The sequence below is a fragment of the Nicotiana tomentosiformis genome, chromosome 4 (genome assembly GCF_000390325.3).
Source record: "Nicotiana tomentosiformis chromosome 4, ASM39032v3, whole genome shotgun sequence".
NCBI lineage: Eukaryota > Viridiplantae > Streptophyta > Magnoliopsida > Solanales > Solanaceae > Nicotiana > Nicotiana tomentosiformis.
In genome coordinates, this window is record NC_090815.1 from 73,141,383 (window position 1) to 73,166,331 (window position 24,949).

Here is a 24,949-nt window from a genome sequence, read left to right on the forward strand (position 1 = left end):
CAACGGAACACGAGATTCAATTAGAAATGTGCAAGCAGTCTCAATAAGGTGCCTATTCTTTCTCTCTGCAACCCCATTTTGCTGAGGGGTATAAGGATAAGATGTCTGATGAATAATTCCTTGAGAAGTCATAAACTGCTGAAACTGAAAAGATAAATATTCTAAGGGATTATCACTACGAAAAATGCGAATAGAAATACCAAATTGATTTTTGATTTCAGCACAAAAACTCTGGAATATAGAGAATAACTCAGAACGATCTTTCATTAAGAAAAGCCAAGTACATCTTGAGTAATCATCAATAAAACTAACAAAATAACGAAATCCCAAGGTTGAACTGACTTTACTAGGACCCTATATATCAGAATGAACTAAGGAGAAAACAGACTCTACATGACTCTCAACACTACGTGGAAAGGAGGCTCGGGTATGTTTCCCAAGCTGACACGACTCACAATCTAATGTAGACAAACTAGATAAACTAGGCACCATCTTCTAAAGTTTGGATAAACTCGGATGTCCTAAACGTCTGTGGATTAGGTCTGGAAGATCTGTAACTAGACATGTTGTGGAAGGATTGAGTGAGTTAAGGTAGTAAAGGCCTTCTGATTCACGTCCTGTACCAATTGTCCGTCCCGTACTGCGGTCCTGCATAATAAAGGAATCGTCAGTAAAATATATACCACAATGGAGGGCACGAGTCAAACGACTAACAGATGCAAGACTAAAAGGACAGTCAGGGACATAAAGAACGGAATCTAGGGTGATAGAATACAAAGGGTTAGCTTGTCCAACTCATTTTGCCTTAGTTTGACATCCATTGGCTAAAGTAACAGTGGGAAGAGACTGTGAATATACAATATTCGACAAAAGTGATTTATTACCAGAGATGTGATCAGAAGCGCCTGAGTCCATGACCCATGGTTCAAGAGTGCTAGACTGGGAAACACAAGTAAAAGAATTACCAGCAACAGAAGTATCAGTCTGGGCAACCGAGGCTACTTGTGGAGATGTCTGCTTACTTGCTCGATACTGAAGGAGCCCATTATATTCTTCTTTAGATAAAGAAAATCCTTGGTTACCTGGAGTCTCGGTCTGAGCAATGTAAGCATTTTTGGGTGGACGACCATGTAAGGAATAGCACATTTCACGAGTGTGTCCAAGTTTGTGACAATAAGAACACTTGGGTCTAGATCTTCCAAAACGACCTCCTCCTCGTCTATTCTCCATAGTTTGAGACGCCCGAACATCCACTGTTTGGGATGCAAGAATAGAAGAATCAAGTATCTGTGATGAGATCACTGGGTGACTTGGTGCTGCAGCAAGGCGGAGTAATCGAGAGAATAATTCATCAACTGTGGGGACAGTCGAACTAGGCAAAATCTGGTCGCGTACGGAATCAAGATCATTAGGAAGTCTAGCGAGGGTAAGAACTAGAAACATCTTCTGTCGCTGCTAGAACTAGAAACATCTTCTGTCGCTGTTCTTGTTGCTTTTCCACACTAGCAGAAACTGGTATCAACTTCTCAAATTCCTACATGACTGCCTGTACTTGACCCAAGTAAGTAAACATATCTAGTTCCTGCTTCTTTAAGTTTGTCATCCGCGATATCACATCATAGAAGCGGGATATGTCATTAGTGTATAAGGTACGAACCTTTGCCCAAACCGAATAGCATGTCTGGAATGGACGAAACAAGGGCATCAACTTGGAATCAATAGATCGCCACAGTATGCTACATAACTGAGCATCGATCTTTGCCCAAAGTGTTATCACCTTTTCATCTCCTTCGCTAGACTGTTTGATTAGATGATCTTGAACACCTTGACCTTTACACCACAACTCGACAGATGAAGCCCAAACTAAGTAGTTTGAACTTCCCATTAAAGGTTCTGAGGTAATCATAACACTAGAGCTTCCAGAACTCATGTTTTTAGACCCAAAAACATCAAATCCCAAAGACATTGTTGCAAATTATTACCAAATAAGAGAAAGAATCAACTGTAATCCACTGAAACAGAGTAAGGAAACACTGAAACAGAATAATGAGTTACTGTAGCTGCCGGAATCTACTGACGAAAAAACTCAAAGTGGTTGGAATGAAACAAAAACGGGTAGGATCGGAATTACCAGACGACCCAACTATTCTGGAGGGACTTTTTTTTAAAAATGGCCGGAAGTGGGCGTACGCGCCGGCGCGTGAGCTTCTGGTGGCGTGTGGGGGCTGGGGTTTGGTCGCCGGACAATGACTACTCTTGTGGTAGTGTTGGATTTTGCACAACACTGACGGAGATAAAGCAGACGCAAACAACCTTGAAAAAGTCGCCGGAAAAAGACTTCTAGTGACTGATTTCTGTTCCCGGAGTCGCTGGAATTTATGCACAGCGATAAATCTCTCACAATTGCTCTGATACCATGTGAGAAAGCACGAGAGAAAATATATTATTAATATTAGATGGATGAATACAATACAAGAAGTCCTTATTTATAGCTATACACTACAAGTACATATTACTCTCATTCCAATGTGGGACAAGACTATATTATGTACATAGCTCTAAACTAACAACTACAATGAATCACAAGACAAAAATATAGTTCGCTTCACTTGAAACGTCATTATGCATTACATGATAGATGATACTTTACCCACTTAGAATGTTCTTTATGGGACTCAATCAATTGGGTATTGGCAGGACAATTCATCTGATATACAATCTGTTTTTGTTTTGTGTAGAGTAGTGAGGTTGAAGTTCTAGTCATGAGACACAACCAACCGGCCAAGCAACACATGAAACTGCAAGTTCACCCAAATAATCTAGCATGAAAGGAAACAACAAGCAGCTGACGGAAGATTCAATTTGACCCCTTGAGTGGCTAAAAGGAGAAACCCTCTAGTATATTTATGCCAAAGTTTTGTAAAGAGAAACATTAAATGCCACTAAAACAATTATGAAGAAACTATAAAAAAAAAAGGGCAGCACGGTGCACAAAGCATTCCGCGTTCACGCAAGGTCCAAGGAAGAACCGCACCCCAAGGGTATATGATGTAAACAGCCTACCCTAATGCAAGCATTAGTGGCTGCTTCCATGGCTCGAACCTATGACATATAGGTCACACGGAGACAACTTTACCGTTGCTCCAAGACTCCCCTTCAATGAAGAAACTATACGAGAAGTTAACAAATTAAGATTTGTATCTAAAAGACCTAGACTTATGTTTATAGCATGTGCAGAATTAGAACTTGCATACCTTGAAATTAAACAATATTCAAAAGAGATGAATATCATACCAAATAATCAAAAAAAGAGATGAATATCATACCAAGTTTTCAAAAGCTTCATTGTTGAGAAACTGCATTACACCAGTGTTCATAAGATCCCTCAAAGGAACTTATTGACTTTATTATGGATTCATAGACCTTAATCCCCTCCAAGTAAACAGTATCCTTGAGGAACTGCCAGGAGAACAAATGATTGGCATCAGAGAAACAAGTGTTTATTGACTTGTCATAAATAGAAGCAGCAACAAACCTCATTGTGGTCATGCAGTAAGATGGGAGTGTTCTTCATAGGGGAGAAACCAAAGGTGGGAATTCCCAGTCGTCTCATGAATCGAGCATCAGTTGTCGACGCTAATATTTCAGGCTTGGAGAGTTTGCCCCCAGCTCTAGTAACAGCTTCATTAAAAACAGACCACCAAGGGTTGGAATCGGAAGTGAGTGTCATCAAAGGACATCCCATGTTGTCCCTCAGGAATCCTTTCTCGATTATCTGCCATATTACAAGAAGCCTGAGAATCAGAAGACCAAAAGTACACCATCTTGTCCATTTTTTGTGTTTAGTATACAAATAAAATATCACCCAAATGCAAACTTCTTAAAAACTGGTGAGTAACGCATAAGAATGGGAATGGGGAAAAAAACACAAGCTTCATCTACCAAACCACGAATCCCAACTACTACTTACATTGGAAATGATGTCTCTGCTCAAAATTAACTGATATACTATCCATTTAGAGTTGTCCCACAAGCAAACGTTTCTTTTAAATAAATACAGCTGTCCAGCGGAATGACTAGATGATTCATATTAAGGCATAGTTGATTGATTGACTGATTGATAAATAGAGTTGTCCCAATTGTGACAACTTCCTAAAAGAAAACGTTTTTCATTACACGATCCGGCACTTTTTGATATCATACGATCAGAAAGGTATAATGGCGCCCAATTTAAAGAGAGCAATCTTGGAACAGCTTCAGAAATACAAGATTCAGACAATTGGAGGTAAACATGGAATCTTAAACTCTTAGTTATCTCTGGATTTCCAGCCAGATTAATCCTGCTTTGTGATTTCCAAGTTCCAACCAAACCATTCTTCTCTGATCCTTTCTCTTCCCAAAACCCTCTCTCTTCTTAACATGTCTCCCACAGCAGCAACACTTTTACTTGTCATCTTTAAGTCCAGATTGGCAAAATGTAATTGATCATATAGTAGCAGCTATGACGACGTGGAGTGTCGTCAATTTAAAACTAGTGTAAAATCCATTTTAGATGGAAAAGAATGCCTTCTTCTCAGCTGGGGAAAGGTCATATGAAATCATTGGGGAAAAAAGGGAATGCCAATCCACGTGGTTTGAATGGATGCAAAGAAGGAATTCTTTGTTAGTAGAATTAGAGTTGAAAGCAACAGATTTTTGTGGATCTGCAAAAGTATAGATGAAAGCATCTGAAGAACCAGAGAGATCTCCTTTGGAAATAGAGCAAATGGGAACAACTATATGAATTTTACATCATCCAAAACTAAAATGAATGTGGAGGATTCAGTAGAAACACTATATTAGAAAGGAGAAGGACAAGATTGATCATAATCAAACCCTGGAGCAGACCATTGCCAACAAATTGATGAAATTCAAGAAGGAATTTCTTCTTCAATATAACCTTCCCCTATTATCACTACAGAATCTTGTTCATTGTCGGATTCATGTCGATTCAGATTGATATTTGGGTATTGTATTACCTCTTTCTTTTTCTCCCTCTTATCAGTCCAGAAATAGCCATACTGAAAAGATGGTAGGAAACAAGTTCAGCAGTGCAAAAACGTTCAACAGCCGGAACCCCTTTGTAGATGTGAACAAGCAATCTCTAAAATCAAGAAAAGACTTTCTAGCAAAGTGTGGGCAATTTGGTGAACTGGTGGCAGAAGGAACAAGAAAACGTAGTAGAACAATGGATACAATCAAATAGGAACATCTACGGGACAAGCGTTTGTTGCTTCTGTTCAAGTTCCCGTCGGAAACAGTTGAAGGACCTCAAGCTTCACTTGAACTAGTGGTCTACAACCACCACTTGCCACACTTAGCTCCCGTTTGGACATAGATTTTTTTTACTTTTATTCAAAGACAATTTTGAAAACATTGCCTGTTCATGGAATTTGATCAGTTTTTGAAAAAAAATTATAAAATTTCCAAAACTGGTTTGGGTCATTTTTTGGGCGAAATTTTTTCTTCCACTTACAAAACTTCAACTTTTTTATATGTAAAATGCATGTACAAGCACAACTTCAACTTCCGAAAACTATTTTTCAGCACAACTTCAAAAACTCTTTTTTTCAAGTTTCAACCAAATCTATGTCCAAAGGCTTACTTAGTATCTAGTCCATCACTCCATCTCATATTGTGTCAACACAACCCATTATGTTTCCCGGTGCATACATCATTTTCCAACTCTTTCATATATTGGACCATGCCAAGAAGTCACTGGGAGTATGCTCTACAGATTTACTGAGACAGTGGCCTCGAGTTGTGATCCCTCGGACTGACCAGACATAGTGGATTCCTTTTTGTTCATTTGCCAGCTCTGCACTTTGTCTTTTCTGCTGCTTTTCCACTTCATTCTTCTCAGATTCAATCTTCTGAATTGCTTGCTTGAGTCTTTGCTTGACTCTTAGCCGTTGTCTAATCTTCTCTAAGTTAGGTAGTCGCTGTTAGTTGGTTCAGCTTCTCTTACCCTTTGTTGACAACCCGCTGGTCTTTGACAACATTAGCCTTAGGCTTGATCATCTTCCTCAGCTTCTCTTGAATCTTATCAGTGACAAAGATACAGAGACCTGAGACTCCTTTGTAGATGTTGATATCCAATAAGCACTTCTTCTAGTTTAGAGTCAAATCTTGCATAGATGGAGACTTGGGAGGACAGGAACTTTCTTGCTTTTCTTGTTTGGATGGCAGTTCTTGTCAGCAGTGATGTTCTTTCAAACGATAGAGTTTCTTCGTGAAGCATGGCTCGTTCCTGTCTGCCTGGTTCCACTGATTCTTTTAAGGTGGAGTTCTGCACTTGCGACCCCTTCGGAGATATCGGTCTCCTCTGTGAAGCTGGCACATGAGCACATCTTGTGAGAATTGGGAGCAGTATTGGTAATGGCTACCATATTATCAAATACTGGCAAGAAAGTGTCAACATCAGTCACCATATGTTAAATAAAATGAACATGCATTATCATTGATTGCTTTCCAGCTAGCATCGCGAAAGACGACGCAGTTGTTGCTAATATGAGTTGTCACTTATGAGTTGTCACTTGCCTGTTCTTCAATTCTTCAACTGATGGATGTTTGTATGCTTCTGGAAGTCTGATCCGCTTATCCTTAAGAAAATAGTCAAACATCAAGTTCTTTAGAAGTATCAATCATGTAGCTTTCTTTGTTCACAATCTTCACCAACTTCTTAGCTTTTGACAACTTGAGAGCAGAACAAGAATATGGTTTTTCTCATATGTTTCGACAGCATGAACCTAAGCAGACTACTTCTCCTCATAATCAGTAGGCTTGGCCAGTTCACTGAATTTACGATGGACACGAGATAAGGACCTTTTCCTCTGCTGGCTCTTCGTTGCTTCTCGCCAAGAATGAACTGCTACACCTTTGTAGCTTTGGTGACCAGCTAAGTAAGAGCCACGAACTCCTACGCTATGAGTATTTCTTTGAACCCAGGGATGAAAGTTGGCAACATATAATGCATACTGAGATTCCGGAATTGTATGTTGCATCTAGTGCGCATCTTCTGATATCTCTCCAGGAAATCAACAACAGATTCATCAACCTACTGTAATAACCAGTCATGGAACATTCTCTCCATGTCAGCCTAGCTTTGAGCTGAATTGGCAGGCAACGAAAAGTACTAGGCAAAGATAATTTTTGTCCACAACAAGGGAAAGAGCATCTTATGCCCTTCTTTATGTGCAACCTCCCCCCGCATTCTGCAATAAATGCCGATACGATCTTCGGTAGATTTGTTATCTTCTCAGGAAAAAAATGACAAATCTTGGAAGTTTGAAACCTCTTGGAATAGGCACATCCGTCAATCCAGTCAGAACAGGTACAGACATTTGTCTACTGGCTTCAAGTTTATTCCAAAATGCGTCATCATTTTGGCCGGTGCACTTAGAATGTAGAGTTGTAAAATTGCTGGCTCATCTGCTCAGATGCAGGATTTGGCATAGAGATTGCCGAAGGCTGGGTTGGTCATGGTTATGCATGTGCTTGCCAGGCCAGCGCGGGTAGAAATATGGCTGATTTGGAACAACCCATGTCTGCTTTCCTAAGTGATTTTCTGATATAGGCAAGTCCCAAGTACGGATGATGTTTGACACGTTATTAAAGATCTGCTGATGAAGGAAACCTCCGACTTATGGATCTGAAAGAAAAGGGGTTGTAGGTAAGGCAAAATTGCCTGTTGAATTAGTAAGCTTCTTAGCCAAGTTGACTTGACTGAACTGAAGATTAGACTGTGACACTGGGTACTGTTTCTATATAAAAAGATTAGTCAGTAGGAGCTGACAATACTTAATTTGCCATCTAAGCCGCGAAACTTGATGGAATCAGTCGCCCTCCCGGACATTCATGTTCCCCTGCTAAGGAGTCATCCTGAACCGAGGACTTGGTAGGTCTAAACCGATTGGTAATTGAAGTTGGTCATAGATTGATCTTCTTGTTGTCTTACCACCTTAAACATTTAGTCCGGAGAAAAGTGGACCTCAATTTGCACTGCAGGTTTCTACTTTACCAATAGGTTGGGGGAACTAGTGAATCATGTCATTAATATATGTTAAGAATATGGATCTTCGACCTAACTCAACCGCAGAAGCTAGCTTATAAGTTGAGGATTGCCCAAGATCATATAAGGAGACTCTTTTTTAATTACCAACAGATATTGGACTCAACACACCTTGCACGCCCAGTACTGGACATCTGGAACGTGGACAGTATAAGATGGGGGCCCAACATCCGGTTAATAATGAATTGGGATAAACCTGGCTCTGATATCATTTTAAGAAAATGGACCTTCGGCCTAACTCAACCTTAAAAGCTAGCTCGTGAGGTGAATATTGCCTAAGACCATATAAAGAGACCCATTTTTTAATTCCCACCTGATGTAGGACTCAACAATATCCATGTCGATTTCTCTTGTATGAATGATGTGTTTATTATCATGGGAGGTGAACCAAAATGTCCTTCATTCGGAACTATGATAGGTTGATGTCGATTGGAGGAGCTTATGCCAGTGTAATTGTACCCTGCGATTTATCATATGTTTGAGTGGGAGAACCAGGAGTTACAATCCTTTTTTCCCTGGCTGTTGGTTGTTGCCCTATGTTGCCCTATGCTGAGAAGATTCTTGCCCCATTATAGTTCATGCACAAGTGAAATCAAGTCCTAAAAGAGTAAAGTTTGAGAACTATAGAAAAAAGTCCTATCGAGCATAGCAAAGAATATTGTTGGCTTAAACTAAGTTGCTCAGACTCTTCACTTTTGGTGCCGCTCCCGTGTCGACATGACATGGGTGTCGGTGTGGGATGTGGGATCCGTACCGGATCTGATCAAGCGATTTTGGATACTTTTGACAAAAATCGACGGAGAAATTTGGAACAGATACAATGATTTCCAAAATCAAAACAAAAGATAAGGTGAAATTAAAGAAAATGGTGTATAAAGAAATTTATATGTCAATCATTCTCCATTTATCTCAATCTTTCTTAGAATACATTATAAGGTTTCCACGTAATGTCTCGTAAGTAGGACATATTTTTATAACTTTATTTTTAGACATTTGAATTATTTTTAGCCGAATCCCCGCACCCGTATTCGTAACTGAATTCGTACCCCGGATCTTAAAATTTAGATCATGAAGGATCGACCTCTAGATCTACACCCGTATCGGACACCCGCACCCGAGTCCGAGCAACTTAGGGCTTAAAAAATAAATGGAGTTCTTGAGCTAGATGAACAATGGATGCGGAATTTGCCAAGCAATGATCCCAAAATGGAAGTCAAACGAGTAACGTTGAGGACGGGACTTTGCCATTTGCCAATCATATAAAAGAGGAACTTCACTAAGATTAATCTAAGAAGAAGACATCTACCTTATCAACCAAAAAAGAAAAGGAAACATCTACTGACGTTGTAAGAGAGCTGGTAAGAAAAGCTGTAAAAAAAAGGAGAAGATTAAAGGAATTTGAAGGAAATGAATATAAGTTTATTGACTGCCGTAATGATTGTGATGATGTCCATCCATGCATAAAGGATCCTACTTATACATATAAGGTCGAGCATAACTTTCTAATCGTGCATTCTATTTTTATTTCTAAAATCTAGGCACGATCTTGATGATGCAAGAGTGGTTTACTGCTCATTTGGTTGTTCTCATTGCATGTGCACTAACCTTATTGTCCCACGTTCAATCAGCGTAGCCTTGTTTAGAATTCTACGGGAAAATAGTTACTTAACTGAGTCATTACATGATAAACCTTGTACAACTTGGTTGACAAATTAACTCCTTCGCTTATTTCGAGAAGTGGAAGCTTGATTCTTCAGGTTTGAGCTGATGGATATGTCATATAATCAGTTGTACTCCTTGGATTTGGTCCATTTTTTGTAGACATCCAACTTGCTTCCCTTAGTAGGCTTTGGCCATAGATTAAAAAAAAAAAAAAAATTAGTTAAAAAATTGTATTTGGAAGTTGAAGTTGTGTTTCGATATGATACTTTTAAAAAAGTTAATATTTTGTGAGAGGAGAAAATTGATTTTTTGAAAAATATTGAAACTTTTTTACCACTTCTTGGTTTTCAAAAACTGTTTTTCAAAAAATCTCCAAAAACTGACATTTTTTTATGGGCAAACCATTATTTCAATTTTGTTTTTTTGAAAAAGAGTACGGATTTTGCATGGCCAAAACGGCAGCTTAGTTTGTTAGATGGAGATGTAGCCAGTTCCATATCCCAATTTTGGTGTTCACAACAGTCAATCTGCTGCTCTGTCTTTGTAAGATTTTCTGTTTGCCACCTTCAAATGGATATCGATAGTTCAAAGAGCAGGAAGAGCTTCTTTCTGGAAATTTATTGAGAAGAGACTAAAGCACCCGCTAAAGTCACCCACTTATAATATTCCATTTTATTCAGAATGTTGAAATTGGCCTTCTTTAGTCTCACAAAATCCTCTAAAGGACATTGTAATTAGTACGCTCCTAAACCAAGGCATTGAAACTATTCCTTTTCTAAGAGAAATGACATCCAAAATACAATTCCCATCGCTTTTGGGAACACAGCAGCATCAAATTACCTAAATCCTTGAGAAGTGAGAACCACTAGCTCAATTCCGCTTTGGAGCTATAGTCCGTTGATTCATGAAAGTACTTTCTTTGATTCACTGCACAAGATAGTCTTGTGATATCTCTCGCTCTCTCATTGCCTAATTTTCCCTCTTTTTTGGAGTTCACTAATGAGTTTTGTCTCTTCAATTAAGGCAACAACAGAAACCTACTTGCTGATATTACCAACTTAATTTAAACTGCTATTCAAATATTTCAGTATACTATTGATAGACCTCAAATTTTCCGAACAATTCTGGTAAGATAATAAAGAGCACTATCATTTTTAATCTAAAGCCGAAAGATATTAAGGTCTACAAACTAACAACGATAAGCACAAAGAAAAAGCAACTATTCACCTCATATGTCATGTTCCTCCAAGCTGGTGCCCATTGCTCTTCAATTATCTTCCTCATAAGCTGTGGATCAGCCGTTGGTGGCATCCTAATATCAAATCCTGCCTCAGCTTCAGAGGGTTGCATGTTCATTACAAATCCCTGCACAAGCAAATCAGAAGGCCTCCATAAATCATAACTCCTAATTAAAGAACAAAAATATAAGCAGAACCATAAACAACTAGGAAATATAAGCCCACTAAACCATAAGCCAATGTTGCCTAATACAGAGAAAGCTGTTAACGGAACAGGAACAAGTTCATAATTCGTTCTTAAACTTAAAAGTTATTCCCTATTGGTAGGTTTCTTTGGATCATACTTCAATATACTTTTTTTTTATAACCGTGGTGTCCGGGCCAGCTTGCGCGCACCTCAACTAATTCCACAGGATACGTGACACCTCCCACCAGCAACTAGTACTCCCACCAGCAACAGGTACCACGTAATATACTTTAAGAACCACAAAATCTTTTAAGCTAAACAGAACTTGAAAGACTAATCACCAAGAAACTATTATTGGCATCACATATTTCTTAATTGAATTGGAAAGAGAAACAATAACAATTCGGATGACTACATTTAGCATTCCAAATTACTACAGTATCATTTCCCAAATTACAGTAGGCTTTAAGATATGGGATTAGGCAGAGCATAGCACTACAGTAACTTTGGCCCAAACTCTGTATTAAGAAATGCACTAAATATGTACAAAAATTAACTCAAAACATAGCAATTGAGATTGCTGTCCTAGAATCCAGAACACATAAAATTCAAATCTTAGATCCGCCCCTTATAGACCCCCTTCAACAGGAGCTCGAAAAACAACACATCTCAAAAGATCAAACTCAATCGAAAATTCAAAAACTCACAGTTGGGGAAGGAATTCCAGCCTTGAGAAACACTGGATTCACAGAAATGACTTCAGAATTAGCAGCCAATCCAGCCTTGACTATATCAAACTTAGACTCCCTAAACTTAGTAATAACCTCAATACTCTTCATTAAATTCTCCATAGCAGTATTATCATACAATCTTGACCCATGTCCAGGTGTTCCAACAGCCTTAATCACCATATGCCAAGGTGTCCTATCAGCATAAAACACCCTAAACTCATCATTAGTTGAAGCCTGTCCCTCGTCCATCACAAACCCAACATTTAACTCTTTAAACTCTTTAGTCTCCACAAACTTCCCCATCCCATCAAACCCACCCACCTCCTCCTCGGGAACGTATAATATATGAACATTTCTTATAGGTTTAAAGTCGGGATCTTTGCTCTGTATCGCTTTGATTGCCTCCAAATACTGCATGCCAATGCACTTATCGTCCTGGGCGCCACGCGCAAAGATTCTTCCATCGGAAGTTTTATGAGCTGAAAAGGGTGGGTGGGTCCACTTTTCGGGCTCGGCGGGGACGGAGTCGAGATGGGAGTTGAAAAGAATGGAGGGGAGTGAAGGGTTGGAGGTACCGGGCCAGGTTAACAATAGGAGGGGTATGGTGGGGGTTAGGTGGAGGACTTTGGAGTGGAGGTTTGGGATGGAGCTGGCGAAGTTGATGAGGTAAGTGATGGGGGAAGTGTAGTTTGGGTTAGGGTGGGCGGTGTTGATTCTGAGGTAATTTTGGAAACGGGAAATGGGTGTGTCTGATTCGGAGGCAGAGATAGTGGAGAGTGAGAGGAAGAACAAGAGGAGTGGGATACGTTGGAGGGGATTGAACATGGTGAAAAGAGCTTTGAGTGTTGACTGTTGAGGGATCTAAATTTTGATACTTTTGAAAACTTGCAGTACTATTAATTTTTAAAGGCAGAATAGACCAGCTTTGTCGTGCTTCGTACTTACAAATTTACCAACCAAACTTGTCTGCCCTTATGAGCATTTTAAACTCCACTCATCATATGTGGTATTTTTGATTGAAGCGTATACCAAGAGCTATTTCTGTCATCTTCTTCCTATTGTTTTCATCCATTGTTGAACAAAAGTGAAATTTTCTTTTTTGCTTTTTTCCCTCTCCAATTTTTTTTGTCCAATTCTTTTTTTTCTCTCTCTTCAACATTTTATGTCCAATTCTTTCTCCCCTCCCCTATTTTCTTTGTTTGTTTCTTCTCTCGAATCTTAAACTTTATCATGAATTTAGAATCCTTTGGCCAATAATTCATATCTCTTTTAAAATTCAATTTTATGCCTTTTTTGTAGAAGGGAAACACATCAAATTATCAAAATACCAACAAACCAAAAAAGGGGTCGACCGAAAATTCTTCAAAAATCTCTACACCTCAAAATTAACCCATAAAGGATTTTAAAGCACAAATTATACATCTTTTACCAATTAATCCTTTAAAAATATTAGAGCTTTTGAGAAAATTTAACCCCCAATTTCAAAATCAAATAAGGCAAGACTTGTTAAAACTGACTTTAGTATTTCGTTGAACACCTGGTGTCTGCAATTCTGTAGATTTTATTTTTTGAATTGTTATGATGATTGGTTCATTGTAGTTGTTGTTTGATCGTTTGGCATCAATCACTTGCTCACTTGGAGTTAATTGGCATAAGTCTTGTTCAATTTGGACACTTGTAGCTCCATGCTCGGCCAACTGGTGTTCGTCGGCCATATTCGGTTGGTTGGAGAAGACTATTCCGGCATTGAAATTGTCTGAAACTTGGTGGGTCGATGGTATTTGAATTGGAGAACAATCTCCACTGCTTGGAATTACTCGATTTGAACCAGAACCGATATGATAAATATCAGTTTTGCCCAAGCGATTTTTCGCTGCAGTACTCGATCCACCATTGTTGAAATCTGTTGCAGCTTGGGAAGAAATGAGAGGGGCGCCTAGGTGGGGTTTATGCGCAATGGTGAGACGCATCTTTTGGGACTAGTCCGGTGGCTTTTCACCACCGGACGACGGCGCAGTGCCCATTCTGCCGTTGTTGTGTTACTGTTCACAGCAGTCGCACCATTTGAGGGAGGGGATTAGGGGATTAATGTTTGAATTTTATTTTTATTTTTATTTTTAATTTTAATTATTTTTAATCTACCATGTGATATGACATCTACACATTGTTATTTTTTGACGTGGCAGCCAACGTGGAGGAGATTATATTACACGCACTAACAACCTTATGTCATAAACGTTTATTATACACGGTTTGAAGGAGTGTAAGTGTTCAATTGGCAAATTATTGAGTTTGAGGACCGGCATGATAAAGTGGCACAAATATATGTGTCATTTAGGCCATTCTGCCATTTTTAAACATATATAGATGCAGGTCATGATGGTCGTGCCTGCTTACCAAGGGCAATTTGGCCATTTCAGGTGCCAAGACAGGGGCCTTTAAGTCGTTTCATTGCCTTTTTGAGTTCAAATATTTCCATGGGCTTTGTACACTATACACGTAGCCTAAATTTGCTGGGTAAGCGCTATGACATGCAGAGCCTTTTCATTGTATCATCTGCCTTACTCTACTCATCGTCTATTTCCTTGTATACCTCTTTATTTTTCCCTTTACTTCTCGATTTCTCTATGTGAATTCTCCTGTCGGCATATGCAGATAGTTTATCCATCTTTGTTCTATTTGAATTTGCTGCAAGCTCTTTTAATTTAGTTTGTTGTTTGTGCAATTTTCTTTGTTTATTATACTTGTTCTACTACTTGTCTAAATTTTGGTTGGTAAATGTTCGTTTTCTGCTGTTTTGCATAATTGTTACTAGAATTTTTACATACATATCAGTAAATATTCATGATTTGCACATTTTCTATGTTTTTTTTATGAAAGTTGTTCGTTTTCTGCTTTTTGCATAATTCTTGCTGGAATTTTTACATAAATGCCAATAATTGTTACTAATTTGCACATTTACTTTGTTTTTTTATGAAATTTATCTTTTGCTACCAACTACTCAGTTCAGGATTAAACGGTCCTATTAAAATTTTATGGTATCAATATTCGTTCGAAGATTGGGTCTCTTAATTTACGTTATTTTTTTCCTGCAGATTAACCTATCTAAAGATGCAATTCTGAAATAGGAGACAAAAACGGAGACAGAGAGGACGGGTTGATCGGTGGTTACCGCTAATATACATCTGGTATGATTGCTTTACCAGCTTGAGTTTCAATCTCTTTGTTTTTTTTTTTTTTCATAGTGTGATTATGAACAATAATAATAATAATCATTGAAGCGGCCTATGCACCCAAGAAGATGATATGCCTGACTCATCTTTTTTAAAGTGAAGTCCACAATTTCATTTCAGATTCCCCGTTAGGAAACTTGTGCGTTCTGACACTTAAGATTGTAATTAGCTGCTCTGAATACTTCATTACCTGGAAAAATTTATTATAAGTCATTTTTTGTTTCACTTGTGCAAATACGTTACTCTAGATTACTGTAGATAGGTTTCTTCTTCATATTCCATGGATTTTTGTTTTTCATTGTGGAGATACTTCATTTTTAGACAATTCTATTTATTAATCGAGAGAATAGAGATTTCCTTAGATTTTCTAACAGTAGAGTTTAACATTGCTTTAAATGCAGGAGATAATTTTAAGAGTTTCAAGTAGTTCAAAGATACCGCAAATTTTTACAAATTGGCGGCAATTAAGGCTTGATAAATTGACATTTGAAAAAGCCATATCAGTTGCTCCGTCTTCCTTTGCTATTCAGGTTTACAAGTTCCATACTTTGTTGTAGGAGAAAGTACCATTTAAAAACTTCTGCTTGCTCTGAAAATAGTTGTGATATCATCATAATGGGAAATTAATATGCAAGCACCTTTTTACAAGTAGCAAGTGAGTTAGGCATAGCTTGTTTGAGATAAATACTCTAGTTAAATCTCAAAGCTCTTTATATTGGGAATCAGTTTCTCATTTCAATCTGGGTCGAGTTACTTTGAATATAGTTGAGATATAAAGGTAGTTGACCAAATAAGTGAAGTGATAAGAATTAGCGACTTTGAGAAATTATTTTAACTTCCCTCGTGGAATTGATCCTTTGAAAAACCTACAGTTTGATCTGCTTCAAGGAAATTAGTAGTTCCTTCTGTGATTTATTTCTACAATGTCTTAATTTTATTGGTTGATTCTAATCTTCTAAAAAACGTATTTGAGCCTACAACTTGGGTAATCATGAGCTATTATTGAAGTATTGTCTACTAGCTCTGGCACTTGGATTATGTCAGCAAGCAAGTTGTAATGCTTAGGATTATCATGCTAAGAAATTGCTTATACTTTTCAGTTCTGCTGCACCAAGTAAGAGATAAGCCTCAAAATTTATAGACATTATTAGCAGAGAAAAAAAATACTTGGACTTCCATTAGGATGAGAACATCTTTATGTGGAAACAAACATCTGTAATAGAAAGATAGAATGTCGCAAATATCTGTGTGCTTATCATCTTCTTATGTAACATTCTTCAATGTGGGATACATGTTTCTGCAACAGATGGCCTCTTTTCCAATATTCAATCATCAAAAAAGGTGTACAAATGATAAACTAAATAATAACACTGATTTTGATTTTTTACAATGTCAAGAAGGGAAATGTAGGATTGACCACTAGAACTGTGATGAAATTCCTAGAATTTCTCTAAGATTAGAAGACGGCTATACAGTTAGTTTTTTGGTCATTTGAACTGAAAATTCCAGCACTACCTTATTGCCATTTCAAAAAATAAGGAACTCAATTAAATTAGGAATGACCAAGAGTACCTTGCAACATAACAAGGTAGGTGAAAGACTTTATATATATAATATGCCTCTTCCTTCACTATTGCTTATATTATGTAATCATTGGCTTTGCTTTCAGGTAGTATGGCCGATTGACGACATCTTTGATATGCTTCACTTGGCTAGACTATCAACTTTGGTGTCATTCTTTTGCATAGCCTCTCAAAAATCCGTAAGTTATTAATCTTAATTAAAGAATTATAAGTGTCAGGACTTAAAGTACTTAATTAAAAAAACTTGCGCTGATTGACTAATACATGGCATAAATCTGCTTTAGTCTGAGGATGTAACAATGTTTTTCCAATCTATATCTATCTAAAATATTCATTAGCCCTTATTCTCTGTCTCGAACATATCCACTTGTACATACAAATCTGGTATTCCTGTAAGTATTTGTCTAGCTTTGATCTGCTAAACCCGAGGATGATCATAATGAAATATATTTAGAGTTATGAATGATCAACAAAAATCCGTGAATGGTTAAAAGAGGAAGCTTTGGATTTGAGCTTTTAGTTTTTCTTAATGGTTGTAAAGCTGATAACTGAATATGGAACTTCGAGACTTTGTTTTTGTTGGATTCAAGATTTATATCCTTACTCCCTTACTTGGATTAGTGAAAATAATAAAATAATTTCAAATATTCTCAAACATTTATTCTAACTGAATATGCTGTTTTTTCTTCTGTTGGGCGAAATTGCACATGTATTTTTCAAGAAGTACGAGTAATGATCGTTATGACATTTTATAAGAGAAAGATTAAGAAGCAAATAACTTTTGCTGGCCAAAATACATTCACTTTATGTCACGACCCCAATTTTCCTCCGTATGATATTGTGACGACACCTAGTCTCCAAGACTAGGTAAGCCTATCAAATATGCGGAATAACTGAAATATTAAGCTAAAACTCAAAACGTCAATAATTGTAATAAATAAAAACTGCAACTCAAGTATAAACAACTCCCAAAACTCGGTAGATATAAGTCACAATCTCTAAAGAGAAATACTAGATATCCCTATACATCATAGTCTAATGAGAATAAGGAAACATCATAATAGAGATAAAGGGGGACTCCGAAATCTGCGGACGCTGGCAGATATACCTTGAAGTCTCCACGTACGGGGTAGCTCACTGGTACCTAGTCTGGTAGGCAGTACCTGGATCTGCACAAAAAAGATGTGTAGAAGCTTAGTATGAGTACACCACAACAGTACTCGGTAAGTGTCAAGCCTAACATCGGTAGAGTAGTGACGAGGTCAGGTCAGGGCCCTACTGGAATAATAAGAAACAAGGCGGAAGATATAATTATATAATGAAATGACAAAGAAGTGTAACAATAGAAATTCACAGAAGGTAACAACACGGAATCAAAGAAGACAATTACAACACGTAAGGAAGTAAGAATCTTACAAGTTAAGGAACGACAACAACAACAATACATCAAATAGAGAAAAACAACAAGGGCACTCCCGATGTACCGCCTCGTAGTCCCAAAAATAAATATCTCACAATGGTACGGCAAAAATCTCGTGCAAACAATAACAACCCGTACGGCAGAAACCTCGTGCTACAATAACAACTCGCACGGCAGAAACCTCGTGCCACAATAACAATCCCCACGGCAGAAACCTCGTACCACAATAACAATCCACACGGCAAAAATCTCGTGCCACAATAACAATCCGCACGGCATAAAACCTCGTGCCATAATAACAATCCGCACGGCAGAAACCTCGTGCCATGACCATACAATCATCTCGACAATAATCACGAAAACCAACACGTAACAAATGAAATAATGATATTACAAGTAAAGAATCCTACAATTAAAGAATGAATACGGAATCAAGGAAGCAGGTAATTCAACTGAGCATGTTGTACAAATTGCAAATAAAAGATAAGACACGCAGACATGTGAAATTAGGCTAAACATGCTAGAGTAACTCAATTAAGAAAATAAAAGAAAACTACTTAGCAAAAATCGGGGTTTTTTTTTTTTAAATATTTAGCCCGAGTACGCACTCGTCACCTCGCGTACACGGCCTTCACGTATCGCAATTTACCATAACAGTGCCAAATTCTAAGGAGAATTTTTCCCACACAAGGTTAGACAAGTCACTTACCCCAAACCTCGCTCAATCAATCAATAAGAAAGTCGTTCCCTCGATTTTCCAACTCCGATCGGCTCGAATCTAGCCAAAACAATTTCATACTATAAATATAACTATAGGAAATTAATTTAAATAATGAAATTACGACTTTAGCAAATAATTAAAAAATCGCTCCAAAAAGTTGACCCGGGCCCACGTCTCGAAACCCGACCAAAATTATAAAAAACGAACACTCATTCGATATCGAGTCCATACAAGAATTATTCAAATCCGACCTCATTTCGCCTTTCAAAACCAAAAAACTTAGTCTAAGAAGTTCTACCACTTTTCTCCAATTCTTCCAACTCCAATCCTTAATTACATGATAAAAACAATGATAGATTGGTGTAATTTAACCAAAATCGAGTTAAGAATTCTTACCCCAATAATTCCTCTGAAAATCCCTCGAAATTTCGTCTCCCACCGAGTTCCCCAAATCCCAAAATGAAATATGAATCAAAACTCTCAAAAATTCCCCTTTTTTGCTAGTTAAACCGCACCTGCGACCTTGCTGCCGCATCTGCGGTTCCGCACCTGGGAAAAAGCATGGCAGGTGCGGACCTCACTTAAGTCCAAAGAATCTGCTTCTGCGGAAAGTGGCTCACATCTGCGCATACGCACCAGCGGCCCAAGCGACGCACCTGCAAAACACAGTCGCACCTGCGCTCCTCTCTATTGCAGAAGCGAAGCCGCTTCTGCGGAACGTTTTCCGCTCCTGCGCCCCCAACTGGGCATGCCCAGTTCCGAGCTTCGCTTGTGCGGAACATTTTTTGCTCTTGCTCCCCCAGTTGGGCATGCCCAGTTCCGCATCTGCGACCAAGTTCTCCCATTTGCGAGCCCGCACCTGCGGCCATTCTCTCCGCATGTGCGAAAACACCAGAAGCTGGGCATTTTCAGCAATCCAACAAGTTCATAAATGATCCGATTCCCATCCAATTCACACTCGGATCCCTCGGGTCTCCGTCCGAATATACCAACTAGCTCCAAAACACATAGCGGACCTAATCAAGGCTAAAAATCACATCAAACAACTCTAAAAACATGAATTGTGCATCGATTCAAGCCTAAAGAACTTTAGAACTTCTAACTTCTACATCCGATGCTGAAACCTATTAAATCAAATCCGATTGACCTCAAATTTTGCACACAAGTCATAATTGACATTACAGACCTACTCCCACTTTCGGAATCGAAATTCGTCTCCGATATCAAAAGTCCACTCCCGATCAAACTTTTCAAAAATTATCCGACTTTTCAACTTTTGTCAATTAACGCCGAAATGATTTACGGACCTCCAAATCAACATCCAGACACGCTCCTAAGACCAAAATTACCATACTGAGCTATTGAAACCGTCAAAACTCCATTCCTGAGTCGTCTTTACACAATTCGATCTACGGTCAACTCCTACGGTTTAAACTTCCATTTTTAGGGACTATGTGTCCCATTTCACTCCGAAACCAAAAATCAAACCTCCCGGCAAGTCACATAACCACAGTACAACACAAAGAATGCAATAAACAAGGGGTCGGGGCTAATACACTCAAAACAACCGGCCGGATCGTTACACTTTGATATACCTTTAGATGCCTTTTGGAAATAAACTTTTACGGTCTGAACAAGTTTGCCAATAAAATTGTGTCCCCATAAAACTCAACATAGTAACACTCCTAATCCGGAAACCTGTTTAAAAGTTAAACTATTAGCTACTAAATTGTTTCATATAGAAAAGAAAATATAGTTCTTACATAAATTTTATATGAGATATATAAAAGATATTTTGACTGCAGTCCTAAATTAAGGGGGTATCATTGTGAGATAGCGTATAAAGGAAAAGTGATTACTCAAATTTTGGATGACAAGAGTAGAAGTTTTTGCCAAAAATATTACCTTTGCAGAAAAGGTTCAAAATATGGAATCTTTTAGTGTATATTTAGGTGTCAAATCTTTAGCTACTAGCTTAATATCAAAAACACTTACTGAAAGTATTTGTGTGCCATTCTTGTGTACTATTTGACTTATCAGAAATATGGAAAAAGGTGTTTAAAAGTATTTGTGTTCCCTTTTCATGTACTATCTAACTTATCAGAAATATGAAAAAGGGCGTGGAATCAACTACTCAATATTATATTTCAAAATTTTAATTTGTCACAAACAATTAGATATTTCAGTGTGCTTCTCTCCTATCCCTATCCTATGTGATTTCAACAATTTGTTAGAATTATGCATGCAACTTGAGTGTGTATAAGGGAAAAAGAAGTTCACATAAATGATTTTTTTGCCTTTTCTTCGGGTCTTGAGAGAAAAGGCTCTAGGAACTACTTAAGTATGTGTATGGGAAAAAGAAGTTCACATAAATAGCTATATGAGATACTCCAACTTGATGCTTTTCGCCTTTTTCTTTATAGAAATACATTTTTCTTTCTAAGCCTGGAGAAATTTTTATTTTCCATTCTCAGATGTGTATTTATTGGTTGTAATATTGGATATTACCTTAGCCTTGGATTGAATGCAGTGATTATGTCTCAATATAGTTCCTCTGAGGAGTTGTTACTATACATGATGATTGAATATCAACTCTAATTTCAAAGATTTTCACATCTGCTATTGTGAGAATAATTTCTAGCATTTCATTCACCTCCATTGCACTCATTAAGTTAGCTTTTTGGAATTGATAATTTTGTTCCTGGTTCTGAATTTCTTGTTTTTACTCTTGCTGCCATGTTCTGGTGGTTGGATAATGGATATCCAACAAGAATACCGATGATGTTTGAGTTTTGACACGATTCAAGAAACTTTTGGTTCTAATGTAATAACTCATAAGCTTTTGATTGATGTTTACTTGTCTTTTGAAGGTACTATAGAACTTCTTATACGTTCTTCTATTCACTGTGCTGTTGTTTCTGGTATAACAAGAGCGACTGATTTGGTTACTGTACCAGATACTTAAAAGGGAATAAGCGGTTAAATGTGTTGTGATTTTTATGTGCGTGAAAATACACACTTCATGTATTTTGTGGGTATTGCATTAATAATACCGGATTGTAATCGTTACTTGTGGTAGCAGTAGCATTGTAGTGTGTGTTTTTGTCCTCTTTTGTAGATATTAGACTGTCGTGCTATTTATATAATGTATCGAAAAGCTTACTGGTTATGGCAATCCAATTTAATACTATCTATGTACATGGAGAATTGTTCTATTGGCACCAGAACACGTGGGAAAAAACAAGCACAATGCTTAATATGTTGGGCCCGTGCACAGCACGGGCAACCTTTATCTAGTTTTTAAACAAATGTGTTGAGATTGTTGTTAAAAAGATGCTTTCATTTTAGGGTATTATCACTTTTAGCCCGTACCAGAAACTATTTACATTCGGTAGCAAAAAAAGTGTATAAGTTTATATAATTTTCTTATATGACATACAGAATATGTGTGTGTGTGTGTGTGTGTGTGTGTGTGTGTGTGTATATATAATTACATTGTTTTTGCTATTATTTTGAGAGCGGCTATATAGTATCATTTTTCATTTATTTCTAAGGGTTTATTACTTAGAAGTGGATTTAACAAGAACCTTAAAATTTTAGAATTATTACAAAGGCCATGAATGGGCCCCACCCACTCTCTAAAAATGAGAAACTATTCCCGCTCCCAGCCCCCTTCCCTATTCCTCATTCATGCTTTCTTCTTCTTCTTCTTCTTTTGTATTCAATCTCTTCTTCTTCTTAATATAATTTTAGGTAGTTATTTCCAACATCCTAAAAGCCCATTCAATATGTTCAAACATCCTCTTAAGATATTTCAAACATCCTAAGTATCCACTAAGGATGTTTTAAATATCTTCTTAGAATGTTTGAAGTATCATTAGGATGTTTGCAAAAAAAATAAAAAATTTAAATCTATGACTTATATATATTTGTGATATCTTAAGGTATTACGATCATAAAATGGTCGATTATATAGTATTGGGGGTTGATTGTCATGGTGAATGGGTGGAGTGTTCTACTCATTTTACTTGGCGCTCGAAGAGTAAAGAGACGGTTCTAATATCTTAAGATATTCCATAAAATGAAGAAGAATATGCAAAATTTTCTAGAGTTGAAGGCAACTTACAAGCGGTAGAACAGACAATACAAAGCAACCACAATTATGAAGACGACACAAAGTTTTATAAGGGTTTAAGTTCCAAAAACAAATGCGAGCTAGTTATGTCACTGAAGTTTGCTTGCCTGAAGGCTCCTTTCAGTGAAGAGTACTAAATTTATGTACTGTGCCAAATGTGTAGACAATAATCACATGTTGTCACGACCCGGAATCCCAACCTCGAGGTCGTGATGGCGTAAGGCCCTGTAAAGTTTTACCTAAAATCCAGGGTTTGTGGTGCCGAAGTAGGCTTATGTGTTGACGCGGTTCAGACTTTTTGGGTTGAACAATGCGTTGAGGAGTTGAAAAAAAATTTCTGGAAGTGCAGGGCGTTTCTGTGGCCCATTCTGCGGTCGCAGAACTAATTTGCGGACCGTAGATCTGTGGTAGACTGAAGCAAAAATCTGGGCAAATATTTGGACCATTATGCGGTCCATTATATGGCCGCATAATTATTTTGCGGGCCGCATAATCCCTCGCAGATCCAGCACAAAAACAAATTCCGTAGGAAAGTTCTGCGGTGCAATATGCGGCCGCAGAATAAGTCTGCGGACCGCAGACCGGTCGCAGAGTGAGGTAGGGGTGCCCAATTCCGGAGGGCCATTATGCGGCCTATTTTGCGGACCGTAGAAGCATTATGCGATCGCATATGCGATCGCAGATCTGCATTGGGGATTTATTTTTTTTAATTTTTATAACCCGACCCTATCTCGATAATTAGATGTAAGAGACCATTTTGAAGGGAATATCTAATATTTTAAAGAGAGAAAGTGCCCTAGAGTGAGAGGTGAAATCCCTAAGCTAATTGTTCATGCAAAATCTTTCTCAAGCCTTGAAATTCAACAAGAAAGCTCACAAGGTCTTCAACCAAGAGGTAAGATTCTAGCCCTAACCTTCAATTTCGAAATTTTGTTTGGGAATAGGTAATGTGGAGGAAGCTAGTTGAACTCAAATGGGTAGACTTTGGGTTGTGGGATGAAGGAAATCCTCCATAGGAGAAGCTAGTAATAATAATGCCCACCTAGTAGTTGATAAAATGCTCAAATGAGCTGAAAACATGAACTAGTCTCTAATTTGTGTTCAATTTGGCCATATCTCTATATAGATCAAAGTTGCTAGGATTTACGGAACGGTGTAGTGAATTAAGGAAAACTCAATGAGAGATATGTTGGCTAAACTTCTCTCTTAGAATTGAATTCCACGATGATCTTGTAAGTCCCGAGTGGTTCATTATAAATTGACTATTCCGAATAAGCCTCGTGTCGAAAGATATATGTTCAATATGTATTCCAATGTTCTTGTTATGTTATATTCTATTTGAAAATGTGCTCGAAGCATGTGTTGCATATCCTAATGTTATATCTTTAAGCCGTGATTCAAATGAAGGCTATTATGTCAAATTGTGTAAGAAATCTCAATGTGTTCAACATTCTTATTTGCTCAATATGTGGACTTAAAATCTTGAATAGAAATGCTTTATTGTTGATGACCTGTGATGATATTTGAAAGTGAAAGAAGGAAGTATGAGGTATGAAATACGGCCATCGTGCCAAGAATGAGATTGTGTTATGGCCAATAGTGCCAATGAAATGAAAGAATGTGTGAAAGATTATGAGATGAGTTTTGACTCCTTTATATAATAATGTCATTAATGTCCTATGATCACCCATGGCAAGTACAAGTAAGTGATAGTACGAACATGAACTATGGTCGTTTGCCAAAATAAGAATCACGAGGCACTGTATGTTGCAATGGCTTCAACTATAGTTTGTATGCTTCTGAAATAATGAATGTAAATGACTTCGATGTTAAGTCACCGAGAATCATGAACTTAGCCAGTGACCTTAAGATGACAAGGAGGTATATAATGAGGTGGAAAATGGACGTCCTATGCTAAACGATGATGAA

General features: G+C 37.8%; 1 protein-coding gene and 1 long non-coding RNA gene across 11 annotated transcripts in view; one reads left to right on the forward strand and one right to left on the reverse strand.

The window, feature by feature from the left end:
• The window catches only part of LOC104103369 (uncharacterized), a 32,232-nt gene extending 19,198 nt beyond the window's left edge, over positions 1 to 13,034 (reverse strand). For 2 of the 4 annotated variants that reach the window (XM_070199855.1, XM_070199853.1), the window contains exons 1-4: positions 11,905 to 13,034; positions 11,000 to 11,137; positions 3,536 to 3,775; positions 3,327 to 3,459 (exon numbers count right to left, since the gene is read on the reverse strand). In XM_070199855.1, coding sequence (XP_070055956.1) covers positions 3,343 to 3,459; positions 3,536 to 3,775; positions 11,000 to 11,137; positions 11,905 to 12,753 — 1,344 coding nt within the window. In that variant the 5' untranslated portion in view covers positions 12,754 to 13,034 and the 3' untranslated portion in view covers positions 3,327 to 3,342. Of the gene's footprint in view, positions 1 to 3,294; positions 3,460 to 3,535; positions 3,776 to 10,999; positions 11,138 to 11,904 lie in introns of all 4 variants that reach the window. The other 2 variants (XR_011415450.1, XM_070199854.1) reach the window with 2 other exon arrangements.
• Positions 13,035 to 14,354: 1,320 nt separating this feature from the next.
• LOC138908978 (uncharacterized) lies at positions 14,355 to 21,993 on the forward strand. Of its 7 annotated transcripts, none has more exons than XR_011415457.1 (4): positions 14,355 to 14,445; positions 15,024 to 15,116; positions 15,563 to 15,691; positions 16,831 to 21,993. It is a non-coding gene; the product is annotated as an uncharacterized lncRNA (long non-coding RNA). The 7 variants fall into 7 exon arrangements; XR_011415455.1 differs by lacking the exon at positions 15,563 to 15,691 and having other exon boundaries at positions 16,831 to 16,923; positions 21,756 to 21,993; XR_011415454.1 differs by having other exon boundaries at positions 14,410 to 14,515.
• Positions 21,994 to 24,949: the final 2,956 nt, after the last annotated feature.